Source organism: Populus trichocarpa, chromosome 5 (assembly GCF_000002775.5).
Source record: "Populus trichocarpa isolate Nisqually-1 chromosome 5, P.trichocarpa_v4.1, whole genome shotgun sequence".
Taxonomy (NCBI): Eukaryota; Viridiplantae; Streptophyta; class Magnoliopsida; order Malpighiales; family Salicaceae; genus Populus; species Populus trichocarpa.
The window spans coordinates 22,327,776-22,341,080 of NC_037289.2; the positions used below are offsets into that span (position 1 = coordinate 22,327,776).

General features: G+C 35.8%; 2 protein-coding genes across 2 annotated transcripts; one reads left to right on the top strand and one right to left on the bottom strand.

Annotated features, from left to right (window-relative positions):
- The first annotated feature begins 1,477 nt into the window (after positions 1 to 1,477).
- Positions 1,478 to 3,823, top strand: LOC7476894 (transcription factor bHLH3). Its single transcript, XM_024601848.2, has 2 exons — positions 1,478 to 1,682; positions 1,942 to 3,823. The coding sequence occupies exon 2, from the start codon at positions 2,030 to 2,032 to the stop codon at positions 3,542 to 3,544; it is 1,515 nt and encodes a 504-aa protein (XP_024457616.2). The 5' UTR covers positions 1,478 to 1,682; positions 1,942 to 2,029; the 3' UTR covers positions 3,545 to 3,823.
- A 3,238-nt stretch (positions 3,824 to 7,061) lies between these two features.
- Positions 7,062 to 11,502, bottom strand: LOC7476896 (F-box/kelch-repeat protein OR23). Its single transcript, XM_002307600.4, has 2 exons — positions 10,186 to 11,502; positions 7,062 to 7,631 (listed from the first exon to the last, which is right to left on the bottom strand). Exons 1-2 carry the CDS (start codon positions 11,160 to 11,162, stop codon positions 7,340 to 7,342), a joined length of 1,269 nt encoding a protein of 422 aa, XP_002307636.2. The 5' UTR covers positions 11,163 to 11,502; the 3' UTR covers positions 7,062 to 7,339.
- Between the last annotated feature and the right edge of the window lie 1,803 nt (positions 11,503 to 13,305).

Here is a 13,305-nt window from a genome sequence, read left to right on the forward strand (position 1 = left end):
ACTTTAAATTTCACGTCAGCCTTAGCAAAAACCAAGTGAGTTATCTCGGTTTGTGTTTTATCAATTTTGGTCCTTATTTTTTATTACTATTTGTTCTACTTTTGATGCTTTTTGAAGTTTTTTCTTTCAATTTCATCCTTCAACATCTTATTTCATTTAATTTTTATTCAATTTGTTTCTTATTCTTTTGATTGCTATTTTTATTTGCCTTTTGTCCTTTCTTGATTTTTTTTTCAATTTCATCCCTCAATATTTTATTTCATTTTATTTTTGTATTCAATTTTAGTCCTTATTCTTTTGATTGCTATTTTTTTTTTATCTTTTATCTTATTTATTTTATTTTTCAATTTAGTCCCTTATTAATTTTTTTCATTTAGTTTTTATACCATATTTGGTCCTCATTGTTTTTATTTCTATTTGTTTTGTTTTTTTAATATTGGATGATTAGGAATTTTACTTCGTGATTTTTTCATATTTTTATTTTATGGGATAATCCTTATCTCATGACCTAGTTCACGAGTTTCGAAGATTAGCTCAATTTTACTTCTATCTTTTTTTAGGTTTTTTTTTTTAAAAAAAAAGATTTGTTTTTCAGTTTCATATTTCAACATTAGATTACTAGGCCTTGAACTTTATGATTCTTTTCACTTTTCTTTTTATGAAGTTATCTCGATCTCGTATCCCAGGTCGCAACTTAGTTGAGTTAACCCGAGTTGACTCGAGTTTGTTTTTAAAAAAATTATTTTTTTCCAATTTTGTCTTCTATCATTTAGTTTGCTTAAGTGTTTACCTCCATTATTTTATTCAATTTCTTTTGTGAGGGGTTATCCCGATCTCATGACTAAGCCACGAGTTTGGCGTGTTGACTTGAGTCGGGTGTTTTTATCCTCTTTTAAAATTGATTTTTTTCCAGTTCATCCTTCAATTTTTGCTTTGCTTGTGATTGAGCTATGAATTTCTTTTTTTTTTTTTTATCAGGTTATCTCATTCTTATTTATTTTTTTATTATCAAATAATATCGTTGAAATATTTTAATGATATTTAAATGATATCTTTTTATAATAGTGAAATTTTTTTTTATTATTAATTGGTTTTTTTATTATAATAATTTTTTTTTAATCATGCTATGGAATTACTTAAGATTACAATGTTACTAAAAACATTACAATCGCTTTGAGCATACAAAAAAATTATAAATGTAATCATAAATTATAAATATTTTTGCCCTAATGACCCTGTATGGTTTCTTTTAAGGGGTTGACAAATATGAGTAACAGATGCCCAACGAGTATAACGGGACGGAGCTTATTTGGGTTTCTTTGAACATACTCCATTACCACACGGCTCTGAATCTGGGCTCTTATATCTGCCCTTTTGCTCTTTTCTTTGATAAAAAACCAGTGGCTACGCTAGCAGGAGGATTAGCGATTAACCCTAACAACGTGCTTGCTTCGCATGTGGCAGAACGTCATAAAGCAAAAGTGACCCACGCGTGACACGAGCACACCGCAACCTTATTAGTTATTACACCCACTGAAATAACGAATAAAAAAAGAGGGAAAAGACAACCCTATCACCAGATCTAATCTTGAAGCCGAAACACCGTGAAAATCTTCAGACAGGTGAAACTGAAGAATTTTTGGAAGCTGAAAATTCTCGAAAAGACAAACCCACATACATAGGTGAGTTCCCTACTCTACATTTAGACAAGTATTTGTAGACTGTCTGTAACTAGACAACTTGTTGTGTTGTAGAAATAGGGTCAAGATCTTATCTTCCTAGTACGCTTTTTTTTAGTTTTTTGTAAACAGACATTTTGCTTTATGTGAAACTTGTTGTTCTGTTGCGTTTGTGTGATCTTTAAAGTCTGCTGAGAATCCAAGCCTTGTATTTTACTTATTTATTTATTTTTACTTTTAAACTGGGGGATTTATGGATTAGGAGTGGTTTGAATATTGGAATGGGAGCAGGATTTGTGTAGGATACAAGTTTTTGAGAAACTTGAGGTTGGTTTGAGAGTGAGACAAACATGGGTGATAAATTTTGGGTGAATGGAGAAAAGGGTATGGTGGAAGCAGTGTTGGGTGTTGAGGCCTGTGAATTCTTGATCACGTCGGCTTCCAAAAACTTATTGAATGATTTGGTCTCGCCACCTGTTAGTTTGGGTGTGCAGCAGGGTCTTGTCCAGCTTGTCGAAGGTTTCAATTGGAATTATGCGATTTTCTGGCATGCATCTGGCTTGAAAACTGGTGGGTCTATATTGGTCTGGGGTGATGGAATTTGCCGGGACCCGAAGGGCCAGGGGATTGGAGATGGAAGCTCTAGTGGGGATGGCAAATCGGAGGGAGCTGAGAAGAGAAAAGAGGTGAAGAAGCGTGTGCTTCAAAAACTGCATATGTGCTTTAATGGACCAGACGATGATAATTTTGCAGCCAGTGTGGATGAGGTTTCAGATGTGGAGATGTTTTACTTAACCTCAATGTATTTTACATTTCGGTGTGATTCAACATATGGCCCCGGAGAGGCATACCAGTCTGGTAGATCAATTTGGGCGTTGGGCATGCCTAGCTGTTTAGGTCATTATCAATTGAGATCAGTTTTAGCAAGATCAGCTGGGTTCCAAACAGTGGTGTTTTTGCCTGTTAAATCTGGAGTTCTGGAGCTTGGTTCAGTCAAATCAATTCCTGAACAGCATGATTTTGTGGAGAAGGCAAGAAGCATCTTTGGGGCTTCTAATACTGCACAGGCGAAGGCAGCTCCAAAAATTTTTGGGCGTGAACTGAGTTTGGGTAGCTCAAAATCACGATCAATTAGCATTAACTTTTCCCCCAAGGTTGAAGATGAACTGATTTTCACCTCAGAACCTTATACAATGCAAGCAATGAGTACGGATCAAGATTATGTTAGTACTTTTAGTGGGCACCCTAGTGATAAGAGTGAAGCAAAACTGTTTCCGCATCTGAACCAAACCATTGCGGGTTTCAATGCTGAAACATTGGTGGGTGGTTTGGAGCAGCCGAAGGATGACTTGTCTCCTCAGGGTGATGAGAGGAAACCAAGGAAGAGAGGAAGAAAGCCTGCCAATGGAAGAGAAGAGCCACTGAATCATGTGGAAGCAGAGCGACAGAGGAGGGAAAAGCTCAATCAGAGATTTTATGCATTAAGAGCTGTTGTTCCCAATATCTCTAAAATGGACAAGGCCTCTCTGCTTGGAGATGCCATTACCTTTATCACTGATCTCCAGAAGAAGATTAGGGTTTTAGAAACTGAAAGGGGGGTGGTAAACAATAATCAAAAGCAGTTGCCAGTGCCAGAGATTGATTTTCAGCCTAGACAGGATGACGCAGTTGTGAGGGCAAGCTGCCCTATGGAGTCTCACCCCGTTTCTACCATCATAGAAACATTCAGAGAACATCAAATCACTGCTCAAGACTGCAACGTGTCCGTGGAGGGTGATAAGATTGTTCACACATTCTCTATCCGGACGCAAGGTGGTGCTGCTGATCAGTTGAAGGAGAAACTAGAGGCCGCACTTTCTAAATGATCTATCTGTATATTTTTATTTATACCATCAGACATAGTCTTCGAAAATTAGATTTTGTACCGATGAATTAGCTTCTATAGTTAAGTTCGAAGATAGAGCTAGCAGTCACTGTTCACTTTGTAGCAAGTCTAGGGGGGGACTGTGAAAATATCCCTCAGGTAAGCTCCGGCTGGGAATTTGGACATGATTAAAGGAAAACAGTCTGTGCTATCCCATTACGTTGGTCCGACTATTTTCTTTTTTCAATGTGATTCTCCTTTGCATCTTGAGGATTTCAAAGTATCAGACCTTACCTTCAGAACTTTGCGTGAAATGCTGGAAACAAATGATGCTGTGCTGTGCAACGAAGACCGACCCTAGGCATCAAAAATTGAATGGAAACTGATATTGCCTGAGATGAAAATGTGCTTCCATAACTGCATCAAGATTGTAGTACATTTCATTGAATCTGATTAGATAAGGAATTGGTTATAGTAATTAACATCTTACTCCCTCTTTCTCTTCGAAGAACAACACGATAACCCTTGTTTTTCTGGTTAAAAAAGTCGAAGAGATGGTGGTGTCGACAGTGGACCTCATCAGCGATTTGCGTGTCCTCCATTTGTATGTAACAAAACATGTTGGGCTATGAAATCTTTCTTTTGTTTCGCGGCTATATTTTCAGAGTGTTATTTAAAAAAAAAAAAAAACATATTAGTCAACTTTCTAGTCATCGAAATTATAATGTATCAATCCTTGTTGTTTTCTTTTTATGTCTACTATTTAAATAACTTCATGCATCGATTCAATGATCTATTAAACTATATAATATTTCTATTTACTTAGGAAAAAAAACCCATGTAATTTTAAATTTCTTTTTTGCTTTTACTTGTATTATAAAAATCCATCTATGGATGAAAGAATTCATAGTTTTAATGAAAAAAAACCTCATGCAACATCCATTTAATAATTAATTAAGAGCAGCATTAAAAAGAATTCAAAATATTCAAAACCACTGTTTGCAGTCGTGTGATTTGAATTCAATTTTACAACTTATGGTTCTTCAATTTGGAATTCAATGATAAAGAAAACCTCGAACCTTTTGAGTCGTGCCTTTTTCCCACGCCGAAGTAAGGCTTGCATTTAGCTTAACTATAATGCTGCAAATTAAATTAATTTATAATCTTATTATGATTTTGAATACCTTGAATATTGTTGGCCTTTGATAACGAACAATTTTTTTGGGGGATCAACTTATAGAACAGAAACTTTTCCTCGGTTTGCATGACTGTAAATCTGGGGTCTAAGCTAACGGATGTTGATCAATTCTAACACTATTTTCAACCTTCAAACCCATGGCTAAGTCAAACTCAGAAGTATTTATCGGTCAAACTTATAGCAAAGGTTGGGGCTCTCTGTTTATAACTTTATATATATATGAGACCATTAATTCTCATTGCTGCACCACATCAAGAGCTGATTTCCTCCATCTCAAAAACTTACCGCATTTAGGTGAATAGAGGAGGGAAAAGAGAGAAGCTTCAAGAACAACGTTCTGGTCATTTTGTAAGAGATGGGGTTCTGTCACAGGGAAAGCACGTTCATCATTTTTTTCATTTTATCGATTCTTTCAGCTTCTCTTCAACCTGGTGCAACGAGGCCATTAGGATACCAATTGCTAAAGCAAGAGGGGCTGTTGTTGCAGTCCCTCCCAAAAGGTTCAGTGACGCCATCAGGTCCCAATCCATGCACTTACATACCGAGAGGAGCCCCCGGGACTTGCAAATTGAAAGGGATGAATATAGCTGGGAATGTTGCACGTTCACCTCCTGCATTTTCCAAACATGCCGTGGCTTCTTCCATTTCTAAGAACATCCGTGAACAAGATCAAGTTTCTTAACGTTTTCTTTCTTTTAATCGCCAGAAATGGAGATGATGAGGCTTAATGATCAATCCTTATACCTCCTTATACCTTGATTATATGTTTTTTTGTTTTTAATTTGTTTGGAGCAACCATTTCAAGTTAAGTTCGGTTGTGATGTAAAAATAATGTATAACTGATGATGTTACACAAGAAAACAAAGGAATTAATTTGACTATTTTTTAAAAAACTTGAATAAATATCAATTTTCTTTAATTATGAGGCTTTCTCTAATTATATTTTATTTTTGGATCGATCATTCCATTATTACGTGCTTCCTGACACTATTCTTTTTTGGCTATACGAGTAAACGTGGATTAAATATATGATCTTATATCAAACCATAATCAATAGAACTTCCGTAAACAAGCTAGAAAAAAATCATCAAATCGAACAATCCAATGTGACAAGAACAGACATGTTTCTCCGTCCAAGCAGTGGAAGTTTTTCCCATTCTTATATCCCACCCGTCCCCTTCCCTCTCAGGATTCAAATGAACATGGAATCTCAAGTCTGATATGTATACGTGGGGCTGTGTCATATATTCAGTGAGAAAACAGTATACTCGATGCTAAAAGTTTTAGGGTGCTCCTTCACTGTTTATATGAACACTGAAGGAGGTGGCTCTTTTTTTTTTTTGCATGCATTTCCCTCCCTTTTTCTTTTCATTTTCATCTTTCACTTATAAAATTTATGGTTTAATATTTGCTTAGTTTTAATTATTCTTCATAAATTATTTTGATTTATTTTTTATAAAACTATCACAATCTCAAATAAACATTGCAATATTTGATTTGTGCTTGATTTTACAAGCATTTATTTTTATTATTATATAATTAAGTGAAAAATAGTTTAAAGAAAATAATGTTCTTAAACTCAATAGAATTTATCATACATATTGTGAATTTAGTAGATTAAATCGTGAATCTTGAGTCGATTAAATATGTCATACTTAAATCAAAGAATTTGGTTTGAATATTTTTTTAAAGTCAAATCATATTTTTTTTACTAGTCTTCACATGTCAAGTCGACTAGATCATGTAATGATAATTCCCAAATGATTTAATTTTAAACTCAAACTAAGAAGAAATCGAAATGAGAGATTTTTAGGTTAATCTATTAGATAAAATTTAATAATTATACCGAATAATTAACCACGACCTGGACTTTTTTTTTTAATGCGTCCCTATAAACTATTCTAATTATGTAAATTTTGTAGGGTGGCACCCTCCATCCGTATGGAGTTATGGGTGGGTTACTCTCAATACCAATGTAACTGCATGACTTGATTTTTCGTTTCTAGTTGGTAATAGATTACGCGGGCTTTTGACTCTTGACCACAGAATCGAACTGTTCAAAAGGAAAGGAAAGGCTTGGGTTTGCTTGCGTACGAGGCAATCCTAATGTTCACGCGTCTCATGCATAAGCAAATCTACCTGTGCTTCAGCACTAGGAAATTCACACAAGCCACGAGAAAAAAAACCATCCGTTCACAGGTCTTTCGAAATGAACATTGAATGCGCTCAAGTGTCGAGACTTTTTCAGCAGAAAATTCGTTAGGAATAGGATGTAAGAGCCAGTGAGCCTGCCCCAAAACAAGTACCTATACGAGCTGTATTTCAAATGTGCATTTATTTCCGGTGATCATGAATTATGAGGCCATCTTTACCTTTACAAAAGCTCAACAACACCGTTGTTTTTATACATACTACATATTTATGTAAAAAAAACGCTGTACTTGGATAGAATTTGGTGCTGTGCGGCATTTCATCAATCTGTACATTGGCTAAACACCATATGCTATGAGTAAAGTACACAAGGTTCAGGAACTCAGGTAACACAACCATTACAGATATCGGGTAGCTGTAACTATGATAATCACAAGATGTAATTGTCTAAAGCTGGATGGTGCACATTATTGCAGTCTTGAAATCCAATGGGTAATAGAATGGTGGTTTTGTAACAAGTGATCTCCATGTCTTCATCTTAGGATGATAGATTTGAACTAAAAGTGTTCCTCCCCTCTTCTGCTGCCGTGACCTTCGAGTTTCCATCAAATCACCTCCTTGCACTGGAGTCATTACATGTAGCTCACCGTCCAACACAACAAAACCAAATGAGGAGTTGTAAGGAGCTTTTCGAGGTACACTGGACTCTTTCTGCCAAGAGTTTGAAGCCATGTCATATCTGCAATATGAAGAACACATGAATTAGTTAGCATCACGACTCCTAGGGAACATCCAAAATAAATAAATAAATCATTTTGTAACCCATGCAAAGATAACAACAACAATAACCAAGCCTCAATCCTGAAATAGTTCAGGCTGGCTATATTGATCCTTTTGTGCCATTCTGTGTGGTCATATAATAAAACCCACACAACGATAGTAACATCAAAATTATCAGGCAGTTTTGTCGCCGCTAGCACGTGTGTTCAGAGGATCGGCACGAGCATGTGAGCATACGAGAAAAGGCTAAAGAGAGCATTATTTTTATACGTTAAAAGGCAGAAAATCTGATTGAAAATTGCATATTAAGACAAAACTTAAGGGGAACTTAACCAAATGCAGTTTACCATCCCATAAATGCATGCACCACCCGTCTTTTCGCTTGTTAGTGGCCGCGTTTAACACAAGATTGTATACTTTATTACAAAATTAGACAGAAGCCCTCAAATGATCTACCGTTACAGACACATAAAAATAGCAACCCATATTTATTCATTAACATTTCGTTTTCACCAGTACTTTATCAAAAACAAAGCTGCCTTAATACTAAGTCGATCATATAAACAAGGTAATCTCAACCTATCAAGGACTTCAAATAACCATTCCACTATCATTAACATAACAATCAAACCAAATTTCAATGACACAATAATAGAAGACAGTTAATCAGAATGAAGGATCTATACCTTTCAATAAACATGGTCATATCACATTTGAAAACACCTGAAAATAGATGCTTCAGTTGTTCTAATCATTCCATTATACATTCTTACTAGCCTTGACAAGATGAATTAGTATAGAATAAACAAGTGAATTCCAAAACTCCCAAGATAGAAAGTTACTATTTATTCGATCAATAAGACATACACAAATATGTCTAAGAAAAACAAATATATAGATGTGTGTGTACACAATAGTCCATGTACATGTGCAAAAGCAACCATCCCCCATGCTGAGAAAAAGAGAGAAATAGCTTCTAAGCTTAACCACATTTTGTAACTTAAGAGAGGGCGAAGGTACAGTGGAAACACTAGCTGGATCATTAAATGGTGAGTGGAGCGAGCACGGATCAACATTTATAGCCTAATGCAACACATATCAACCTGAATCATTTCCTATATGAAAGATAGAACTACCTTAAAAGGAAGATGCTAATAAACACTTCAACTAACATCCTACACATAATATTTTACATTTCAAATAATTCAATGCAAATGAATTTCAAATAAAATTCTGACACCAGAACATACATTTCTCTCACATTGCCAAAGGGACATGGCAAGTTTATTGTTTTTCTAGGGAAAGAAAAGAAGGAATATGCCATTACATGTTTCATTTGAATAATGCATAAGGCTGTCTCATTAGCAGAAAGTGGAGGGACACTCTGATATATCTAAGGGTACTTGGAAATTGGAAGCAATGGTTTCAAAAATTTTTTTGCGAGACTACTTTGAATTGCAAGGCTGCTTCAGCAGGACCATATTTTAGCACGGGTAAAGGTCTTAACGGCAGTTTTAAATTTTTAAGAAAATTCTACCAAACACTAATGCTAGCTACTTAAAAAACACACAATAAAAGAACCTAAAAAGACTAGAATACCCATGATAGACTGCCATTTACAGAACCATATGTATTAGTCTCTGCATTATAATCTGATAATATTAATCCCAACTGCGATTGCTAATAACGCACTCCAATATATATATATATATATAACCTACTCTTGTTAGCATGCAATGTGTCAATAATTCATTAAGATTCTTGATTGATCCTAATTAGTATTCATTCTTGTTTTGTGCAATCTGTAATGGAATACGAGGGTTATTGAGTTTGTAGCATTTTTTAAAAGATCTCTTGACAATTAAAGTAACTGAAATGCACAAGATAGAATACAATGACATTGGAGGATACAAACACTAGAAAAACGACATAACGCGTCTATAGTATGTTATTGATTATGCTGGCGTATTTGGCAATCTAATAACCACATGCAAAATTTATGCGGTTTAGTCCACCAGAACCCTGTGGCCAGCTGGCCTCAGAGACATGATACATGGAAATCTAGAAGTATCCCATGCACATGCTGCAATGACATGAGTCAAATTCTACGTACAATCAATGAAAGGGCTTTTCCAGCTGGTTCACAAGTTTGGAAAACCGTTTTCCCTTTACTAATAAGGGGTCCAATGGATCCTATGTTGCCGCAATAGTTTACATGTCTACTTAAACAATCTACTTACTTAAACAATCTACTTGTTTACACATGCTTCTTTAGTTCATTAAATGGAAGTGAATTGTTGCTACTTCTGTATAGCACAACAGCATCTAAAACAGACAAATCAAATAGCATCTAACAGCAACGTCAAGTATAGCATAAACCCTAACTAGAAATGCAAGTGACTTAGCTAATTACTTAATTCAATAGTTAGCAACTCTCACTTCAAAGACAGAATAAACACTAACAATACAAATAACTTCACCACAATGACAGGAAAAACATTATAATGACTCACCTGAAAATCTCATCCCCATCAAGCATGAAGACAACAGGGCGACCCTGATTCACTCCCAAGCCCTCAGCTTCAGCCTCCTCCTCAACAACAACAATCTTCCCGAGCCTCCCTCTCCACGCAACACCCCACATATCCCCAACTTCCCTCCATTTCCCACATCCATTCTTCTCCAGATCCATCACAACAGCATCCTTGTAATACTCATCTACCGGAAAAATCCCCGAAATCGTCCTCGACTCTCCATACCCTCCCACTACCCAAAACTCCTTTTCCTCCCCATTCCCACTCAAAAACCCCGCACACCCTGCCCTGTATCTCGGCAACCCGTCTATTGCCACCCACTCATCTTTCCCAACATCATACCTCTCCACCGAACTTATCCTACTCCCCGCCGCACCAAACCATGTATGCCTCGACCCTCCTCCAGCCACAATTATTTGGTCCCAATCAGGAACCGCCACACAAGCAAAAGAACCACGCGGGGAAATCATCGGACACAGTTTCTCCCACAGGAAATCAACAAAATTAAACCGAAAAACAGACGATGTTGGCGAAGGACGGTCGATGGGGTAAGACCGGGTGTCGAAGAGGGACCCACCGAGGACATAGAGATTAGGGCCCATCGAAACCGAAGTGAAATTACAGAGTCCGTAAACGTGAGGGTTACACGGCATGGGTGGGAGTGGACGCCAAGCGAGGTTTTGCGGATCGAATAGGTAAGGCAAAGAGATGAATGGATCCTGCGGGAAGATGATTAAGAGGTGGTTGGAGTGGCGGAGATTGTGGCGGAGTAAAAATAGGGTTTTGGTTGAGGAGAGAAAGATGTGCCATGATTTGCAAGTGGGTTTGATGCGTGAATGGTGCGAGTACGGGATCATTGACAGGATTTGTGAAGCGATGTCGTTTGGAATACCTGGGATTAGGGTTTGGGTTTCATTAATTTGAAGCTGCGATGACGATGAAGCAGATGGAGCCATTTTTTGTTCCTTTTTTTTTCAAATATTATAAAAAATAAAAAAAATAAAGAAAGCTCTATTTTCAGGATCTGGAGATTATAAAGCTGAGGAGTGGTTTGGAAATCCGCATGGAGGAGGAAGGGGGGGGGTGGAGTGGTTATGGCTGCTGCCTGCTAGCACGAGTAGCAGCAGCTTATAAGCATGTTGTTGTTGATCAAGGAGCTTCACTTTATGGCAATGAAAACCTTTGTAGGAAAGTGCAGCGGTGATTGCCTTTTCTGGATTTGACCCTTCTTGTTTCTTGACACGTGGAATGCGGGTTGGTTTTTGGTGCTTGCTGTGGAGAGGAGATATGATGATGTGTTTGGATTTGGTTTCTGTTTTTTCCTTGATCTGGATTTGTTTTATTTGAATAAAATATTAAATTATTTTTAATATTATATTTTTTTTGTGATTTTAAACTTCTTATATTAAAATAATAATAATAATAATACTTTAATATATTTTAAAATAAAAATATTATTCACCACATACCAAATAAACAAACATTAAATATCTTCTATCATTCTAGCTGTTTTTTATTTGAAAAAATATTAAATTAATATTTTTATGTATTTTTTATTACTTTTAATATATTGATATTGAAAATATAAAATATAAAAAAATTATCTTAATATATTTTTAATTTAAACATAAATTATATAATTAATGAATTGATCCATATGTATTTTGTTTATCTAGTCATTTACCCTAACATTTTATAAGATTTTCATGATAAAAAAGAAAGATTTGAATCTTAGCACCCAGCCAGGATTGCTTAATATTCCTATCAGCAGAACTAAAAATAGAGATCCAAATTTCATACAAGGAGTGAAGTCTGGATTGCTTATGTTAGTGGGTTTGTCAGCAAAGTTTCCACGTGGGCCATTGACATGACAATCTAAGCTGCTCAACTCTGGATATTAGCCCATGCCCCGGCCTAGTCCAAGCCTTACCATAAATAAAAGAGAGAGTTGACTCGGTGTAAGTAAATCAAAGCCCGAGTTAATCTTATTTGATGTTTTTTGGGTGGAGCTGATGACATGCCCAGGCAACATTTACATGAGCCTGCTGTCCTTCACAATCTAGCCGCAGGCTTGCGGTGGAAACATTCTTGTTGCTGTCAATCCATTTCAATGTTGGAAAAATGGCGGAGAAGAAACCTAGAGACACAGTAGTTTCCATTTCAATGTTGGAAAAATGGCGGAGAAGAAACCTAGAGACACAGTAGTTTCAAAGTCCAGGAAAAACAAAAGACGAACTCTTTCGATGACAATAATTATTGTAAAAAAATACAAATTGCTATTTAATACTCCCTTTAATTTGTAAATTTTAAGAACTGTTTGAACTTTATACATATCAATATTAATGGTGATTTTTTTTATATTTATATTGAACCGAACATAGAGTCTTCTTTGTATTTTTAATATCAAGTTATACTTACAAGGATAAACCATAAAAAGAAAAATATGCTCCTAATCTTTGTTCACATAAAATGTTGGCTCAGATTGACATTTTTCAAAATCATTTTGATGAAAATATAATTTAATATTATTACTCTATACTTTTGGTGCTTGTTTTAACATGTAAAAAGTCTTATTCTTTCATTACATAACCTGGAGGTTACTCTACAGAAACCTCCTCCTCCAGTTCTTCATTGAGGAAAACTAATTTGACATCAAGTTCAAAACCTTGTAATTGTAATTGAGCAGCCAAAGCAGAAACAATTTTGATAGCTTCCATTCGAGCAACATGTGCAAACATTTATGTGAAGTCTACTCCAGATTATAGGCAATGTAGTTAAATACTTTTAGCTAGCTGACTTCTGGTTTATGGTTATGACAAGCTTCAAATGGAGTTCGATTTTGACCTGCTTTTATTGGAAAACTATTGAAGAAATAGGCTTCCGTATTGATAATTTCAGCCCAGAATTTATTAGGAAGGCCTTTACCTTTAAGTATACTCCATGTCATCTCCTCTATGGTGTGATTTTCTAAGGAGTGTGTCTAATTGTAAGCTGCCTATAAATTTCATTCTCCTTGCAATGATCAAGAAAATTTTTGTTCTTATAAATATAAAAATTATAGACTTAAGTGGCCTACTTTCGATGATCATAAATCTTAAT